A 21120-nucleotide genomic window follows, 5' to 3' on the forward strand; every position below is an offset into this window, starting at 1 on the left:
TCAGTAGTGGAATTTGAGGTCTGAATTTCATTGACATTAGGTTTATATATGATGAACTATTAGGTACGAGACTGGTAGGTCAATTTGTTCTGTGATGTCTCTTTCTCTTAGAAATCAATGATACACCTGATGAAGATAGCTTTTACACAAACAACTCATACAAGTGACAAATTCTCAATAGATTGGTAGTCTATACTTTTTAGTCACCAACACAGCCAGCAACATAAATAGCACCACCACCATCAGAGCATTATGCTTAGAAGAAGAATTGTATAAATACTTACAACAGATTTAGAATTTCTGAAATATGGTTAGGTTTCAATAGACAGTTGATTTTTTCTTTTCTTTTCTTTACATTGCCAGTTTTTCACGTTTCTGATTCTCTGAATGACTCTTTGACTTGTTCTTTGTGGCTCCATCCATTTCAGGATGTCAAGTGTACAAGAACAAGAGTTACCAGAACCAGACCATTACAACGATGTTATGAGTGGTGACGGTCAAGATGATGATGATGATGTTGAGATGCTAGATTCTGTGAATGAGGATCCAACTGTTGGTTGTGCACCTGCACAAGTTGCACGTGGAAAGAAAAATAGACTTAGATCCGAAGTTTGGGAATTTTTTAAACTCGTTAAGTATAAGGATGGTACAACGAAGGGGGTGTGCAAGGCTTGTAATGTAGGATATAAATATGAAAGCCAAAGAGGTGGAACCTCAGCCATGAAAAGGCATAAGTGCATTAAACGTCAGTCTATGGACGTAGGGCAGATGATATTAGCTTCACAAAATAGCCAGCTGTCTACCCGTGTACGCAAGGTTGATCAAATGAAATTACGGGATTTGTTCTCAGCTTTACTCATTGCAAGAAATGTTCCATTTGCTTTGGTGGAGTGGAAAGAGTTTAGGGATATATGTGCTTATTTAAATGATGACTTTAAACCAATATCAAGGAATACTGGGAAAGCCAATGTGGTAAAGAAACATAAAGCACAAAAAGAAGTTATTCGCAACAGATTGAAACTTGCTCCAGGTATGATTCAAAATTTAAAATGATTTGTTTATACTTTTATGTATGAGTAATTGATTAATATGATGTGCTAGCTAATGTGTATGACTTACCCTTACAGGTAGGATATGTCTAACATCAGACATGTGGACTTCTGTAACAACTACTGGATATATAAGCTTAACTGCGCACTATCTTGATAAAGATTGGGTATTGCAAAAGAAGCTTCTGAATTTCTCTCCCTTTCCACCACCTCATACAGGTAAAGCACTTAATTTTATTTCTTTATTATCTTAAATATAATTTCATGTTAACTTATTCCCCTTTCTACTACCTCAAACAGGTGAACACCTTTCTTCTAAGTTATTTGCAATGATAGAAGATTGGGGAATTGAAGAAAAGGTATCCAACATCACCTTGGATAATGCTGCAAATAACGGAGCTTGTGCTGGAATTATGAAGAGTAGACTTGTTGCAAAGAAGATCTTGTTGAACGATGGAAAATACTTTCATGTGCGTTGTTGTGCTCATATCTTAGCTCTTATTGTAAAAGAAGGACTTACGAAGATTGATCCAGCCGTGCTTAAGATTCGAGCGTCAGTGAAGTCCCTTAAAAAGTCCCAAGTAAGAAAACAAAAGTTCTTGGACATTGTTGAAACTTTAGGAATGTCTGGTCTGAAAAAGGGTATTCGGCAAGACGTAAAGACAAGGTGGGATTCCACTTCTATTCTGTTATAAATTACAAAGTTGGAGAATTGTATAATTTGTATTAATATTTTTTTAGATACTCACTGAATGTTTGTTTTATGCAGGTGGAATTCAACTTATCTTATGTTAGACAGTTGTATCTTGTATAAGCCAGTTTTCTCTCATTTGAAGTTGGTGGATTCAGACTATGAAGACTGTTCAACTAATGAAGAATGGGAACAAATTGAAGTAGTCACAAAGTTTCTCAAGGTGTTTCATGAACTCACAAAGGTTTTTTCTGGTAGTAAGTATCCTACTTCCAATCTGTATTTTGAAAGAATTTGTCAAGTTCAGGTGTTACTAAAGAAAGAGAGCAGAAGTAATATTGAATTCATTAGGAACATGGTAAAACAGATGCAAGCAAAATTTGATAGTTACTGGAAGGAGTTGAGTCCTATATTGGCTATGGCAGTTGTGTTAGATCCTAGATCGAAAATGAATTTTGTGAAATTTACTTACTCCAAGTTGTATCCTGATGAGAGAGAATTAGAATGTCAAGTTAATAAAGTGCATAGTAATATAAAAGCACTTTTTAATGAGTATTACACCTTGTCAAGTTCAAGAGATTCCAACAGTTGTGCAGCTCAAAATTTGAGTGTTCAAAATGGTGGGAATTTTGCTGCCCAAGAAGGGAGTGATTTTTTTCAGGTAATTTCGACTTTTATGTTCAGTTTGATTCATTTGAGTTCTTCATGATTGGTATAAGTCTGCAAAACATGTTCTTTTTTTTTAATACAAGATGATAACTTTGAACCCAGATTTAATATGTCAATGTAAACTCTGAGCATGCCATATATCGTTTATTTGTCATTGTAATTACTTATGATAGAATGAGGAATGTACCCAAGAATTGGTTGTTAGATTGTTTAGGATTCTGTCATTCTGTGTCTTGATATCTAGTGTCTTGTCAACAGGAATATGTTGCAACACAGGAACGTGGTGGTAATGTATTAACTGACTTGTCAGAGTTAGATGAATATCTTGGCGAGACATACAGAGGTTGTCTAAATTCACTAGACATCCTGAACTATTGGAAGAACCATGAACAACAATATCCAGTACTTTCAAGAATGGCAGGGGATATTTTGTCAATTCCTATTTCAATCGTCGTATCGGAGTCTGCATTTAGCATTGGAGGAAGGGTGATTGATCGATTTCGCAGTTCCTTATTACCTGAAAATGCTGAGGCGTTAATAACAACTCGTGATTGGGAATATGTAATTGGTAAGTAAATCAATAATATTTTATTTAGTTGAGTGTCTAAATCTTATCTATAACATTGGTTGTTTTATTATGATCCATATAGGAAAAGAAGATATGGATGAGGACAATGTGATTGTTGAAGAAGATATATTAGGATTTGAACCTGACGCAGTGGAGGATGGGGCAGTGGAGGATGTGGAGGAAGTAAGTTCTTATGCGTCTAGTTAGTATGCGTACTTCTTCAATATAAAGCGGGGTAATTATGCAAATTCCATGTTTTTGACTTGAATCTTTTTTTTTGTTTGGTTTATTTTTTCTTGAAATTACACATTCATATTGAATAGTTGGAGCAACTCAAAGATAAACATGGAATATGAGAATGTTTTATCACTTACCAGTATCTCCAAATATTGCATAGAAAAGAGATTGGAGATGTTTTTTTGATAGTTAACACTTTTTTTGATTAACCATACAATATATATTTTGTGCAGGAAGTGGTTATTAATATTGTGATATTGTCGCACTTGGTGATACAAATTAGAAACAATGGTATCTACAGTCTCGGTCTCGGAAGTTTATTTTCATTATTTATCAATTATCATCATGAACTGATGAAGTACTGTGTAACTGTAACTAAAGTACTTAAGTACTAAAGTAAACTACTAATGACTAGTAAAGTAAGTCTAGTATGAATGTATGATACTATGATAGTATCTGTGTGACTGTGTCTGTGTTTCTTTAAGAAGACTAATTTGTTTAGTTTTGCAATTTTGAGTTTTTGAATTGATATACCAAATGAATTGAATGAATGTTAGATACTTAGGTTGTAGCTTGTAGGAAAGGAACTTTAGATGCCCTGAATGTGGAAGGAAATAGCCCAGAAATCGATTTCTGGCGAGTTGACTCAACAAAAACCAGGTAACCCGTGAGCACCCGTGAACCCGCGAGCTTTACCCGGTACGGGCACGGGTGGGATAAATGACCACCCGTGAAGAATTTCAACCCGCGAGCTCAGGCTTGTATTAACCCGTAACCCGCGGGTTGGTCACAAGTCAGACCCGTCCCGCCCGTTTGCCAGCTCTAATTGGTGGAGCGAATAATTGCTAATAACGTAGTATGACACAGAGAAAGAGACAGAGAAAATAGAAAGAAGGAGAATTCTTATTAATGTGTGTTCATTGAGAGGAGAATACAGCCTCTATTTATATTGGCAAGACACAAGGGCATCTAAGTAAAATAAACATAAAATCCTAGATATTCCCTATATTACAACCCGTGCAATACACGTTTATAACAAAGTTAGTTTTGTCTCTTCTAATTGACATTTCTTATTAGAGCTAGCACTATGGTGCTAGCTATCCCTTCCCTATCCCTCAAATGTAGGGAAGGGATGGTACTTGAAAGGCAGTCTTGCTATGGTGTCTTCTCATCCCTTCCCTACATGAGACGCGTACTCAGTACCCATATGAATAGTGTCATACGCGTACTCAGCACCCGTATAAGTTAACTCGTTGACTTGACCAAAAAACGAGTACTCAGTACGCGTTTCATAGGTTTAAGAACACAGAACTTGGTTCAGTCGACTATTTCTTCTTCTTCTCTTCCTTTCATCCTCTCAAAACCCCTTTTACCCCCTTTCGATTTTCATGTTGATTCATTGTGATTCGATTTCTTAGATTAAAAGGGTTTGATGGCTACTACAAGGTGAAACAAATCCATTCTTCAATTTTGAATTTCATCCAACAAATCATCTAAAGGTGAGTGATTCTAATGACTAAGGGTTTCAAATTATTTTGATTTTGATTTTAATTTTGATGAAATTCTTGACGACATTAGGTTGGTTGGGTATGTAGTATGCAATTCAATAACGTTATTGAAACATATGTTAGTGAAAAATCCATGATTATTTGTTGTGTCTCTTGATTTATATTGAATGAAATGAATTAAACTACTATCTCAATGTAAACTTATATTTATGTATGGTATACACAAATTGATAGTGTTTTTTTTGTGTGTGTTAAGGTGCATAATGAGTCTAATGCGTTCTTATATGAGAGCTAAATATGGAATCTATTTGGATTCCTCTAGTGATAGTGATGAAGAAGAGAAAGCTTTGCTAATGTTTGCACAATTATGTTTGGATGAACGATTGCGTATTATTAGAAAACCCATACCAAGGGAGGTACAAACACGTAGTGTAATAACGCGTGATCGAGTGTGGCATGATGCCAAAATGATGAATGATTATTTTACGCCTGGAACCGGTTATACCTCTAGACAATTCAAACAACGTCTAGGCATGAGTGAAGCCTTATTTGAGAAATTGTTAGGAAAATTGCTTGAAGTGGATCCGGAATGGGCTCAACGTCCGAATGCAACCGATACTATGGGGCATTCTCCGCATATGAAATTAGTTGCGGTGATGAAATGTTTATGCAAAAGTACGCCAGCTGATAGTGTTGATGATTACACTCGTATGGGTGCTACCACAATATACAAGTATCTAAAAAGATTTTGCCACACCATTTTCATGACTTTTGGAGCAATATATTTTCGTGAACCAACTCCTGAAGATGTTCAGAGGTTGCTAGCTGAGAATGCCGACCGAGGTTTTCCTGGAATGCTTGGTAGTGTTGATTGTATGCAATGGCCATGGAAGAATCGTCCGGTAGCTTGGCAAGGAACTTACCGGGGTAAAGATAAAGAGAGTAGTTTGGTATTAGAGGCGGTGACATCATATGGTTTGTGGTTTTGACATGCCTTTTTTGGAATGCCTGGATCAAACAACGATTTGAATGTGTTGGCACACTCACCCCTTTTTGATAACATGCTAATGGGTGTAGCACCTCCATGCAATTATGTCATCAACGGTCACCAATATAATATGGGTTACTTCTTAGCCGATGGTATCTATCCAAAGTTGACTACAATTGTACAAGCTTTTTCTCAGACATTGGACATTCCCGACTTTGTTAGGTTCAACAAGTATCAAATGGATAAAAGAAAGGATGTCGAGAGTGCTTTTGGAGTGCTTCAGGGTAAATTCAGAATTGTCGGATCTCTCTCTAGGTATTGGAACTAATCTGACTTGAATCTAATTATGAAATGTTGTCTTATCTTACACAACGTCATTATCGAGCATGAGCATCGGGATAGGGATAGGGCAGCGTTGTTCCTGTTCCACTTCCGGAACCTACTGTTAATGGTCATGTATTTATGTCATCTCTGAAAAACCTAGAACTGCATCTACAACTAATTAAGAAATGATCTTGTCAAGCACATTGCTGCGCATCCTGGTAGAGGAGGCGCGACAGGGGACTTGTCTAGTTTGGAGGGTTCAGATATGGAATTTGTGGCATTTCCATCGTCAGAAGGAGATTATGATGATACAGACTTAGACGAAGAAGTAGTCCCAGGTCAAACTGAGGATGGAGCATTTGATTATTATGGGGATTATAATGATCAAGTTCCAGATGACTTTGAACATGCAGTTGAACATGTCTATGGAGAAGGTCATGTGGGAGACGAATATGAACATGATGGAGATGAAGATGATGATCCTGGCGGTGAGGATTCGGAGGACGATGATGATGAGGATTCTAACGGTGACGATGAGGTTGCGTACGATGATGCGGGTATGTATGATAACGATGATGTTGAGGCATATGATGTATTTCAATGTTGTTGTGTTTTAAGATTTTAAATGTTACATGCATATGTAATACAAGACTTTAATTTTTCGTTGGGCTTCAGTTATGTATGCAAATGATTAAGGTTTATATTTGATGGCATATGGTTTAAATTATTTAAAAGTCTTTGTACAGTATATGGATATGTATACATATCCATGAAATCCGTCAAAATAGTAAACTTATCCGTGAAATCCCTTTGTATAGTGTTCAGATAGGTATACTCACCATGTATAAAGGATTCACATATTGTTTTTCATATATGAACACATTATTCTCTTCTCCATCTTCAAACTGTAAACACTTTTTTTTTTGTCTAAGTTATTATCTACAACGCTTTTCTTTCTTAATTATGGTCGGTTTAGCTCCGGAGGATGATGAATTAATAGTTACTTTATGGGTTGATGTTCATCTAGAGAATGAAGAAGAAGATGAACAACTAAAATAACACAAATCTTTTAGAGCAATTGCTACAAAGGTTGACTATACATAACGGGAATCCTAATGAAAGAACGGTTAAGTATCTGAAAAGAAGGTTAAATGTTATCACTTCAGACGTGAGAGTATATGTATCGACACAGAGATCCTTATATCTATGGAGGGAAGGAGTACCTTCGGAAATCGTAAGAAACTTACCGGTTACTTATCCAATAATTTTTTGTGTGTGTATTGAATTGTTGAATAATTGAATTGTGAATTGATTTGTTTTTGTAGGAGCATTCTTCTTTGGAGAGTTACTTGAAAAATAATGGGAAACCTTTTACATTTTTTAACTGCTATGTGATTCTGAAAAACGGTTTCTCAAAGTATAACCCTTCCCCCTTTGCAGATCATCCTCTGAATCATCAGGTGAAGAATAAATAATTTAAATAATGATAGGTTTTGTGGGTATATCTCTCTGTAAACCTTCACGAGACATAACTCGTCCAATAGGGTCGCCTATTGGTTTAAATTCTAGTTGCATATGCTTAATGTAATCGTTAATCATATGAATATGAAAATAACTGTTATTATATATTTTGGAAGCATATTACATCATGTTCATCGCATTTAAACTCCAACAAACACATACTAATTATAAAAAAGCACATTACATCAATTGATATTCAAACTCTTACTTGAACTAAAACATAACAACACTTATTCAGCCCATGCTACCGTTCCACACTCAAGGCATCTCCAGTAACGTTTTCCAAATGTTTTCTTTGCACTTGACCGGTGCATTCCATAAAGAAATAACAACCCTCAGTTTCACACGGAATCCCTTTGGTGCATTCAAACTCCACCTTTCCTCTTAGTTTCAAGTCCTGGCAGAGTTCTTCAACTTTTTCTTGTTTGATTGCATATTTCATTGCATCCTCCAAACATTGTGCTTCTCCCGGAAATTTAGCATACTCACATTCCAAATACCTTATCTTCTCTGGTATCGACTCTTTTACCTTCCTAGTGCCGGTGCAACCTCGTTTTGGACATTTTGTATATAGCCATGGGCACTGAAGAAGACTATGATTATCCATGAAACAATATGGACAAACCTCTTTTGCTTCCACAATACTGTTTGTTTTCCTTTTCTACTCGAACTTTTAGAATAATGATTGATGTTTATATTTGAAAATGAATTGAGATTTATGTTGGTTAGAAAAAATGTTCTATATTTATAGAAAGAAATATATAGCTGTTGGACACCAATTCTAAGTAATTGAGTCGTTGGACACCAATTTTAAGAAATAGAGCCGTTGGACACCAGTTCTAAAAAATAGATCCGTTGAACTCGGTTGTTGAGAAAAATAGTCGTTGGGCATGACTTATAAGGAACAGAGTTGTTGGGAACATTCTTATATAAGGAAGAAAACACATTCTTCTTTGCAGTATCAATCTACCCATTCTTCTTTGCATTATCAATGTTTCAGGCGAAATTCAAAGCTAAACATCTATTCAATGGCAAGTCGATCAAAAACTACCAACTCAGTCGAAGAGATTCTTAGAAGATGCAAGCGAACCACCCAATCAATTTCTGCAATGGAAAAGAGATTAGCAAAAGAGGAGATCAAGCTACTACGAAAGCAACAACGCCTTCATCACCTACCAAATTTATTAACGAGATGGATGAAGTGTTAAGAGAACGAAAATGGGAGACAGAAAAAACCAAAGATTCATTATCCGCTGCGATACAATACGAAGAAAAGCTCAAGGCAGAGAAACAGGGTAAAGAACAAATGCAGATGAGGGCTAGGCTAAAGGATGTTGAAGAAGAGACAGAATGGATTAGAAACTTTTACCTTCTGAAGGATGATTTTCCAGAAGATCCTAATGATCAAAATGTATTCTGGATTAATGTTGGTGGGGGTCCTTTCGTTAAACCGATAGGTAAACGACCACGATTTAATTATGAACCATCCCACATTTGTTCAAGTACATCTCATGTTATGAAATTATGCAAACAGTACAATGAGTTTCTCCGTAGTTAAAGAAGGGACAGGTCCGCTGCACAAGATGCATATAAAGCCTGGAGAGGAGAACCGTTTTATCATATCGAAGCGGCATTGATCGTTGAATATGACAACAAGGAAAATAATAACATGTAATTCAGAATGATTTGTTGTAGTTTATTTTTAAATTTTTTTATAAACATTAGTTTAATGAAGTTATTAATTTGAATTTGAATATCGATTGGTTACAACACATTGAAAATCTCCCCCCTTTTAATGGGGGCAACAAATTTGAAAGCTCAGTTTTATTAAGCTGTTGGATCTCCTTGATTGAAAATTCATCCGTCGGATCTGAAGGGATTTATTTTCGTGTGAACTAATCACCACAACCATCTGATATAATTCATCTTTATAACTCATCTGTTGGATCAAAAAGGATTTCGCATAAATATTCCAGTACTCAGGGGTTTATTTGAAATGATAAACAAGTAGAAGGACCTTAATTTAGAAACTACTCTAATTTCATCGGCATCGCCTTTTCTTCTCCAGTGTGATTCCCATTTTTCCGTTAGAATTCGATGACGTGCATCGCACGTACACTCTGCTTGTTTGATTAATTCAAACAACAATTTCAATAAATTTAGACAACACATTTAAAATTAAGTTAACAACAACACTAACTAGAAATTTAAGACAACACTTTTAATTTAAACATTTACTATAAATAAAAACCTAAAGTCAATAAAAGATAAAAACCATTAGAGATGGATTACATCTTCATCTTCAACGCTGATTATACCCTTGCCCTTCAAAATCTCCTTTTGCTTGCGTACATAATATTGTTTTTCATTGGGGGATAAACGACTAAGGTCCATACACATTATTGTATCGTCTTTATTTAAATGCATTTGTTGTTGATGCATTTGACGAGTCTGTTGTTGAAGCGTTTGCAAATTGATTTGATCTTCCATTTGATAACTCGGTGGTTGAGTATACCCCCAAAAGGTTGGTATTGGGATTCTTGTTCCATTCTCACTTTTTCCTTCCTTGATCGTGTTTCCTTAAGATACTCCAAAATACTACAACTTTGTTGATAGATCTTATCTTCTTCCATCTTAACCGAAGATGTTCCCTCATCATCTTCTCTATATATACCTTGCTCACGATCCTTCTTCTGTCTGGCTAGTTTTTTGGAATTCTTTGTTCCTTCCATTGGGAAGAACTTCAATACCATCTTCGACTGCGACAAAGTCACGATAATTATCCCACAATTCATTGTTTTGGCTCACAATTAGTTCATAATTATATCCAGGGACCTTTGCTATAAACAATTCATAACATGCATCATACTTGAATGGTTGATTATGTTGATCCTGAAATTGAAGGAGAGCATCTCTTGTCTGAAAAATTAAATAACAAACATTAGGTTTATTACTATTATCACCAACTATTCAGAAAAACTTTAAAAATTAACAAAATTTACCAAATCTTCGTGGTTCGCACCGCTTTTGGTTTGCCGATATAGAGGGTTAAGAATGAACACAAATTCTTTGACATCTTTTTTAATATTTCTCATCTTGGTTTTTAAAGCTTCTCAATCTCTTTGATTTGGATTGTCATTGCGTTGCTCAAAAATTTCAAGAATACGTTTCCAAAACAAAGCGGTTTTTTGCGCCGAACCCACAATTTCGTCCATACTCACATAAATAAAAGCAGTAGTAAGATCAACTTCTTCTTGTGTGACAAAATTAAGTACCATTTTGAAAGCTACTAAGATAAAAAAAAAAAGGGTGCTTTTATAAATCTTAATACCAAATATGTATAGTAAGATAAAGAGAAAGACGAAATCAATTGATATAAGAAGGAGAAAATAAGAAATCAATTGATTTGGTGTGGTTTGAGTATAGAATTAGAGTGGTATTTATAGGAATTTTGAAAAAATGACCGTTGGGATCTGACGGTGTAGAAAATAGAGTCGTTATTAATAATGGATGGTTAGGATCGGGTGTGAGAGAGGTGTAAAAGAGAAAAGGTCAAACAAATATAATTTCAGAAAAGCGTACTCAGTATCCGTGTAAAAATATACGCGTACTCAGTACTCGTATCAACGACTTTATGGGTACTTAGTACGCGTAAAGCGTGAAATAATACGGGTACTGAGTACCCGTGCAATTTCCCTTTCCTACAAGGTTGATCAGATCTGATCAACCTTGTAGGGAAAGAGGTGAGTATCCCTACACCAGTAGGGATTTGGGAGACCATAGTACTTGGGTTTTTGGTGTTTTGAGGGATGGAGAGGGATAGGGAAGGGATATCCCTCTCCATAGTGCTAGCTCTTAGGGCGTTTCATCCAAAAGTTGTTTTTCGACTTTTCAAAAGTTAGTTTGGCAATATTGTTTCAGTTGTCATGGGAAAGAAAGTCAGAAAACCAATACCACCACAGTACCAGATAATACATCTAGAAGCAGAAAACCAACTTTTTATGAAGCAAAATAGTTTTGCTTCTGACTTTTGCTTCTGATATCCAAACGCGATATAAGTGTGTCTTGGACATTTCTGTCTACCATCATTCTCTCAATTAATATCGTGAATCTAAGAATTTTTCTTATATCAATTGCTTCACCTACAAAACTATTCATTCACATCCACAAATTTCTTCAGCTTTGTGATTTTAATGAAGTTGTAGGAACTACAATCCATTTTTATTATATACTCCGTCCCGTTATTAATTGACCTAGTCATTTTTAGATTTTTGTCCCATTAATAATTGATTTTATATCATTTGATACTCATGTTTATATTTGTTATGTAGGTGTTTTAAAATGCTTTCCAATGATATAAAATTTGCGAATATATGTGGTATAGTTTGAGAGATAAATCATTTCTAAATTGTACTACTAGGTCAACTAATAGTGGGACGGAGGTAGTATATTTTAAATAACAAACAATTTGATTTACTGAATTATCTATTATCTGTAGTGTTAAAAACTCGCCAGGAAAATAAGAATAAGGATAGACTTCTTCTTCTAGTATCCAAACACCTTTTAAAGTTTGTTTAAATCCACATTCAGAATTTTTTATTCTATTTCTGAAAGTCGAAATGAAAATCGAAAAGTTAGAAATTAGTTTGGATATAGAATTTCAGAAAGATTTCAAGAAATAAAAATAAAATGAAATTGCAAAGTAAGATTGTTTTGCTTCTGACTTTTTGTTTCGGATGAGCGGATTTTGAATATTTTAACTGACTGACCTACAAACTTCTTGACAAACTACATTCTGTAACTAACCTTCGTACAGCAGTGTAGGTTAAGACTACGCTGTGGTGTATGTTAAGGTCGGCCAATAAGACTTGTTTCCCCCTCCTCCTCTACGCCAGATCCCCAAATACAGCGACACGGACGTATCAACTTCTATATCGTCCTCCTCGGTATGAGCCTAAGATTATTGCAGAAGCTTAATGTAAGATTAATCTCATATAATTATCATCATTTTAATCATCCATTTCTGCATCATGAGTTATTTGTAAGAAATTATTATAACAGTTCAGAACTCGAGAGTTTTGTCAAGGATGAATGCAGGTCAGGGAAGATAAAGAAACTTAATGATGGTTTGAAATTATTTGAGAAATTGATCTTGGAAAAGCCATTACCAAATACTGATACATTTAACCATGTATTGGGATCATTATCGAAGATCAAATGTTATTCAAATGTCATTAAGTTGTATAAGAAGATGAGTTTGGTTGGGGTAAGACCCAGTATTTACACATTAAGCATTTTGATTAATTGTTTCAGTCAATTAGGCCAAGTGAATCATGGGTTTTGTTTGCTTGGAGAGATTATAAAGAGAGGTCATCATCCTGATACAATCTTTTTCAATACACTGATCAAAGGACTGTGTATGAAGGATGAGATTGAAGCTGCCTTAAAAGTGTTTGGTGAAATGTCTCAAACGAGTACGGGACCTGATAGATATACATGTAATACTCTGGTACCTGGGCTTTGTAGGACTGGAAGAGTGGATCGTGCTATGGAGCTGAAAAACAGGATGGGGGAATGGAATTGCAGCCCTGATGTTGTTTCATATTGTGCCATCATAGATACACTTTGCAAAGGAGGTTTAATTGATGAAGCTTTGGTTATCTTCTCTGAAATGCTTAGAGATTCAAATATTGTGCCGAATGTAGTTGTATACAGTTCTCTGATTAATGGATTTTGCAAGTCAGGCCGGTTAAATGAGGCAAAGAAACTCTTAGATGAGATGGAAAAAAGAGATATCTATGCAAATGTTTACACCTATAGTTCTATAATTCATGGTCACTGCCTACACAATCAATGGGACGAAGCGAGAAGATATGTTGATGAAATGATGGACCGAGGGATTTTACCCGATACAGTAACTTTTAGTATATTAATAGATTCGCGTTGTAAAGATGGGATGATGGAAGATGCTTGGGTGTTATTTGAACTGATGGAGAAGTTAAATATAAAGCCTGATATGTTTACTTACACCTCAATGATCCACGGTCTGTTTTTGTCAGGTTGGTTGAAAGATGCGGTGAAACTGTTTGACTCGATGCTGAATAAGGGCCTTCAACCGGATATTATCACTTGCAATATGTTAATCAATGGGTATTGCAAGAATCGTAAGATAGATGAAGCTATGCAGCTAGTCAAGAAAATGAAACAAAAAGGATTGCAACCCACAACAGTTACTTCCAGTATACTATTAGAGGGACTGTTTCGGGTTGGAAGAGTTAAGGCTGCAATGAGTTTATTCAATGATATGCCATCTTTAGGTCAATCTCCTGATGAAGTTACATATGGTATAATGTTGGATGGATTCTGTAAGAACGGAAAAATTGAGGAAGCAATAGAATTGTTTGAATCTATGGAGCGTACAGGTGTCTCAGCTAATATTCACATGTACAGTATTCTTATTTACGGTTTTTGTCAGGCTGGTAAGTTGGAAGATGCAAGAAGACTGTTCAACGAAATTCCAAGAAAAGGATTAGTGCCTGATGTAATAACATATACCGTTATGATGGATGGCCTCTTTTGTAGCAAGATGTTATCTGAGGCTAGCAAATTGATCATCGAAATGGAGGAGAAGGGTTGTTTACCAGATGCTGTAACGTATAACACCATCATTAGGGGTTTTCTTATTGCAAAAGAGACTGACAAGGCATTGCAATTTCTTTGCAGGATGCGTGAAAGAGAATTTTTACCAAGAGATCCTGTTGTTTCCTTGTTGACAAATACTCTCTCCGCAGATGAGCTGAAAAAGTTGTAGTTTATATTTTTTTATTTTTTTTTGTGAAACCTCGTAATTGTTGAGGTAGCATGGAATCTAATTCTTAATCAATTATCAACATCGTTGGATGAATATATGGTATCTTTTGGGGTTCACTCATACGCCTCCCATTTCAGTTGAGTTCATTCAGGTAAACAATGTATGAAGTTTGCTCAGAATTCAGTCGAGCGGTCTTCAAGCTGCTGCGGTGATAAAAAATGTAGGTATGACAGAATGGCGACTAGAGAAGCTTGATATGGTACACAGATAAGCTGTCTCATTCACATTTTGTTTTTTTGAAGGTCACCAAAGTATATACAAGTATTTTAATTGAAGCAATAACTAATATCTGAGTAATCTGTAATCTGCTTTACCGCAGTGTTTTCACTCAGGTTTCTGGTGCACCATGTTATTTGTTCGATCTCAGTTAGGACTTGACATCATTACTATATCTGTCTTCAGTAGTTTTTGCATGCAGTTTGTTCAATACTGTAATCTCTTTTTGCATCCTTCATATGTTTGTTCTTACCTATGATTATTATAATCTTTTGTGCATTTTTTTTTGGCAGTCTTGCTGTCTTTATCTTATTCATATTTTTAACACTGAAGACAATAGTGCCTGCTTTAGTTGACAGCAAAGCAAGACCATGGACCTACTTAATCTGGAATTCGAAGTTTAAAGTTCCAGATCTTGGAATTCCACCTTCGATCCAGTGATGACAGTTCTAAATGAGTATCCAAACTCTCTGCTGGTACTAAATTTGTAAGTCTCACTCCCTTCTCCACAAGCAGCTGTAACATCTTCGTCAATTATCGAACGTTGATATGACGTTATGAATTCGACTATATAGAGACTATTACCTCTAAAGATGTTGAAACAGATAAAAGGAAACATTTATTGTAGGTTGAAACAGATAAAAGGAAACGTTTATTATAGGGTTGATCTTAGTTCCATATCATCATCAGTGTTCACATTCCATGGATGGAATTGGCTGGGAGGTATTTTCACTTTCCAAATCCTACTTCTTTTGATAATTTTGCGTGTCTTTGCAGAACACAGAAGTCCTGCTGCAACTGGTACTATGGTAGAGTTGTGGTTTCTAAACAAGAAAGCTGTTTTTGAGCAATGCCATCCTGATAGTAGAGCGCTAAAGCTGAAGAATTGGCAGTGGGTGCATGATTGTGGTGTGAGAATAAAAGGAGATATTTGGAACACTTCTTATGATATCCAGACTCTTCAATTCTTCAGTCTGGGTCAGGGATTTTTTAGGCAAATTAGGGCAGTGCTTTGCAGATGGTCTTTTACCAGATATTGGGTATTGTGTTATTTTTTGTGATGGTTCTAGAGGCAATTCAGGTCCAGCAGGTTTTGGTTTCATTGTGAGGACTCGTGTTGGGGTTGTGGTTAGAGCTGTGGCAGGTGGAATTGGGTCTGCTCATTGCAGAGGTGTTTGCAGTGATTATGGCGTTGGAATGGGCTCTAGATAATGGTGTCGAACTCATTCAACTCAAATCTGATTCTCAGGCATCAAGGCTTTTCAATCTGGACAGGTGGCTTGTTTTATCTTGGCAAGATGGTTGAATGTTTCTGGCAGTTTTGGTAATCTCAATTTTTGCCAAGTTTCCGTGAAGCAAACTTTCTAGCTGATAATCTTGGCAAGAAAGGTGCTAGTCTTACTAGGGGTCAGTTGGAAGAATTTGATGCCGTGCCTCCTTTTATGCACATATTGGAATGGCCTGATGATGACTATTTCAGATTTGTATAGGTTTTTTTTGTTGTTTTCCTATTCTTTAGTGTGTTTCTTTTTTCTTTTTTGCTCTGATTTTTGGTTGTGATCATCTTTTGATCCGTTTTTGTTATTTTTGTTTTCGTAATGATTTGTGTTTCATTTCTAATAAAATTTGATGATTTACCCAAAAAAAATTATCGGCACATAAAACTACCTAGCTACAATGAAGCGAGACTTTTAAGTGACTGGCCTACAACTTCTTGACAAATTACGTTCTGGAACTAACCTTCATACAGCAGTGTAGGTTAAGTCTCCGCTGTGGTGTAGGTTAAGGTCAGCTAATAAGACTTGTTGCCCCTGCTCCACTACTCCAAATCCCCAAGTACCGCAACACGGACATTTCTTTGTGCGATTTCAACTTCTTTATCGTCCTCCTCAGTATGAGCCTAAGATTACTGCAGCAGCAACAGCTTAACGTAAGAGTAATCTCAAATTATTATCATTTTGATCAACCATTTCTACATCATGAGCTATTTGTGAGAAATTATAAAAGTTCAAAACTCGAGAGTTTTGTCATGAATGAGTGCAAGTCAGGAAAGATCAAGAAACTTGATGATGGTTTAAGATATTTTGATCAGTTGATTTCAGAAAGACCGTTACCATCCAATTTATCATTTAACCATGTATTAACCTCATTATCAAAGATCAAATGTTATTCAGATGTCATGTTGTTGTATAAGAAGATGAGTTTGGTTGGGGTTGAACTCAGTGTTTATACATTCAACATTTGGGTTAATTGTTGCTGTCAATTAGGCCAAGTGAATCATGGGTTTTCTTTGCTTGGAGAAATTATAAAGAGAGGTTATCATCCTAATACGATTACTTTCAATACACTGATTAGAGGATTGTGTATTCAAGAAAATATTGATTTTGCATTCAAAGTGTTCGGTAAAATGTCTCAAACAGGTACTCAACCTGATGCCTATACATGTAACACTCTTATATCTGGGCTATGTAAAACTGGTAGAGTGGGTCTTGCTATTGAGCTGAAAAACAAGATGGGTAAATGGAATTGCAGCCCTAATGTTGTTTCATACTGTGCCATCATAAATACACTTTGCAAAGGAGGTTTGGTTGATGAAGCTTTGGTTCTCTTCTCCGAAATGCTTAGAGATTTGAGTATTGTGCCAAATGTGGTTGCTTACAATTCTTTGATTAACGGACTTTGCTATTCAGGCCGGTTAAATGAGGCGAAGAAACTCTTAGATGAGATGGCAAAAAGAAGAATTTATGCCGATGAATTCACCTATAATTCTATAATCCATGGTCACTGCCTACACAGTCAATGGAAAGAAGCAAGAAGATATTTTGATGAGATGATTGATCGAGAAATTTTACCTGATACGGTAACCTTTAATATTTTAATAGATTCACATTGTAAAGATGGAATGATAAAAGATGCTTGGGGGTTATTTAAACTGATGGACCAGTTAAACATTAAACCTGATCAGACTACGTATAATTCAATGATCAGTGGTCTGTGTTTAACACGTCAGTTGCAAGATGCGGTGGAACTGTTTGACTCCATGGTAGATAGAGGCCTTGAGCCAGATGTCATCAGTTGCAGCATATTAATTGATGGGTATTGCAGAAATCGTAAGCTGGATGAAGCTATGCAGCTATTCGAGAAAATGAAACAAAATGGACTGCAACCCACAACGATTACTTCCAATATACTATTACGGGGGCTATTCCGTGTTGGTAGAGTTAGGACTGCAATGAGTTTGTTTAATAATATGCCATCTTTCGGTCAGTCTCCTGATGAAGTTACATATGGTACAATGTTGGATGGACTCTGCAAGAACGGAAAAACTGAGGAAGCACTAGAATTGTTTGAAACCATAGAGGGTATAGGTATCTCAGCTAATATTCCCATGTACAATATTCTTATTTGCGGGTTTGGTCGGGCTGGCAAGTTAGAAGAGGCAAGAAAACTGTTTAATGAAATTCCAAGAAAAGGATTAGTGCCAGATGTAGTAACATATACCACAATGATGGATGGCCTCTTTTGTAGCAAGATGTTATCGGAGGCTAACAAATTAATCATCGAAATGGAAAAAACGAGTTGTTTACCTGATGTTAAAACATATAATACCATCATTAAGGGTTTTCTTGTCTCAAAAGAGACTGACAAGGCATTGCAATTTTTCCGCAAGATGCGTGAAAAAGAATTTGTACCGAGTGATTCTGTTGTTTCCTTGTTAACAAATACTCTCTCGGCAGATGAGCTAAAAAATCTGTAGTTGTTTTGTTGGGGGAGATAGACAAACTAACCGCACCACTTGTTGGGAAAATCCAACAAGAACTAACCCACAAGAAACTAGATCTTTGGATCGACGTAGAATGAAAGATAAACGATGAAAACACACATTAAAAGCAATAAGTAAAGCACACAAAACTTAACGTGGTTCGGCAATATGCCTACATCCACCAAAACGATTACGACTTCTTCGTTATTATGGAACCACTAAATAGAGATTTACACACTTAACGATTGATGAATCAATTAACAAACTACGATCCAACATTGTGTTGATCATAAACCCTAAAATAATTCTCTTGAACAAAACGCTCCAATATTACCGAATAACGTCTGAGCCAACAAGATAATACTTATCTCATATAACCGAGATGATCTCCTTCTAAACGATGTATCTTCCAACACCAACGATGATCTTCCACCATCAACGAACAAGACGATCTTCTTTTCACTAGAATTCCACACCAAGAGGCGCGATGGGATCCCTAAAGACTTTAGAGAACTACATTGTGTATTTATTCTCTAACTCTCTAGAAAACCAATGAATTCCATGTCTAAGAAACACCATATAAGCCTCCTTATATAGTATTCATAACTTGATTTCCAAGTATTAATCTCCTTGAAAAGGAACCCTTAACCAACTAGGAAACCTAATGTTATTTAGGTAACCCATCACATCACAATATGGAAATCAACCTAAACTAGGAAACCTTATGTTTCTCTACACAAAGGGTTTATAGTATGTTTCAGAACTTTCCGGAACCTTCTAAAACACCGACAATTATCTAACAATCTCCACCTTGTCGATGTTTCAACAAATCTCCACCTCGGTAAAGATTTTACTAATCTGAGCCGATCTTCAAACCACGACAATCGCCTCAGCATCTAAACGACAAGCAAATTGGATCAAGTACCAACTTAACCCCCAAACGACCGAAATCAACAAATCTCGTCCAAAATTATGCCTAAATGTCTTCTTAGCAGAACCAAACTCCTTCATCTCAAAACTCCAAACTCAATTGCTTCTTCAAACAATAAAACCGAACTTGCTCTTTGCCGACATATCCCCAGAAACGAATAACGAGACAATAAGTTACCAAACATGTCAAGCTTCACAAAATCACTACATTAGTGAACAAACAAAACAGAGGCTCCAAAAGCTGACATACCAAACTTCCAAACTAAACCAGCAACCTCAAACCAAATGGGCCGTGACAAATTAATGTCCTCCACCAAATCTCCAGGCAAGAATGCAGTTTCAACTTCGTCGACTAAGTCAAACCGCCACACTAAAACAAACAGGACTCCGATAGAAATGTGATTAATCCTGGAGGAAAAACTTCATAACAATCACACTCTGTCTTGTGGATATCCTTTAGTCAAACTTACCCCAAAAATGTGTACCAGTACATAATTGTTCCAAACAAGATCTGACAATCATCCTTCAAAAAAATGTAAAGACCCAAACACGCCCAGCCGTCTTCTTAACCTTAGGCAACTATACCAGCTCCCAAGAAAATATCCAAAACGCTTTTGTGCTCACTCATTGTCTTCTTAATCTTAAGCAATCGTAATAAGTTCTTAAGTAAGTATCTAAGACAATAGTGTTAACTTCTCACGCTAAGCTGAGAAGCAAAGGATGATAAAACTAAATTATTGTTGAATAGACTTCTCAAAAGAAATATGTGATCTCATCTTTTACCGCCTCTGTACTATTGAAACCGAAATCTCAATATTTATAGTAGATGAGCAAAGGGAACACACTGCTCCACCAAAACCAAAACCTCTCAAATCATCATCACTGCTATAACATAAATCTCTGCGCCGAGAGTTCAAAAAATGATCAAGAATTACAAACACAAGTTATGAAATGCCAAAGAAAGAACACCTTCTTCAACTCTAACACCAAAACTATTTCCTCTTACAAGAAATAAACTTGGAAACCAAAACTTGATCACTTTCCAGAAGTACTTCGCCAAATAACAATAGATGATAAAAGGTTCACGAGATAGCACACCGAATAATTATCCCCAAACTTGTCCAAGAAACCTGAACAATATGCACAGTGCTTTCTCCAAGTAGTATGCGATAAAATCGCTTTCTACACCAAATAGTAGAATTGTACCTAAACTTATAAAGCGCCCAAACGATACCTTGTTCCTCTCAAACGGGTCTTCACCTCCAAATTGGAACGTATAAACACTAAAAGACCAACCTATTTCTCAAAATGATCTTGCACTTCAAACCACTTCGATGATCCCCGATACACTGTCAAAATCCTCCGCCAAAACATCATCGAAACAAAGGTCACAATCCACTTAGCATCTCTCTCAGAAACAGTAAAAAAGATTCCCTAGACACCCAAATGGATGTCACTAAACGTATCATGTATACGAAACATAATGATACCCAAACATGTAGCCACGTCACTCTCCAAAGGTACACGCCCTTCGAAGCTACAACGTTCACAAAAACACAACTAAATAACCCTTTCTTCAGTCATGTGCTTAAGATACATATTCCATAGCTTGTGTTAACAAAATTGTTTTTCATTAAATAATAAGAAACCATAGCTCCACCATAAATCCCCGTATACGAAGTCCAAAACATACCACACGTCTCATCAAACGATCATCACACCTCAACTTACTTGTAATCAACGCGCAACAAGTACTCCAAACGAAATTAAACTCTTCGAAACTGA

At 36.1% G+C, this 21120-nt stretch overlaps 1 protein-coding gene across 1 annotated transcript; it reads left to right on the top strand.

Annotated features, from left to right (window-relative positions):
* Positions 1 to 8633: 8633 nt before the first annotated feature.
* Positions 8634 to 18950, top strand: LOC113294913. Its single transcript, XM_026543309.1, has 10 exons — positions 8634 to 9012; positions 12409 to 14362; positions 14544 to 14625; positions 14746 to 14843; positions 14936 to 15079; positions 15271 to 15365; positions 15420 to 15682; positions 15787 to 15917; positions 15988 to 16126; positions 16435 to 18950. Exons 1-10 carry the CDS (start codon positions 8634 to 8636, stop codon positions 18397 to 18399), a joined length of 5250 nt encoding a protein of 1749 aa, XP_026399094.1. The 3' UTR covers positions 18400 to 18950.
* The last annotated feature ends 2170 nt before the right edge of the window (positions 18951 to 21120 follow it).

Source organism: Papaver somniferum, chromosome 1, assembly GCF_003573695.1.
Source record: "Papaver somniferum cultivar HN1 chromosome 1, ASM357369v1, whole genome shotgun sequence".
NCBI lineage: Eukaryota > Viridiplantae > Streptophyta > Magnoliopsida > Ranunculales > Papaveraceae > Papaver > Papaver somniferum.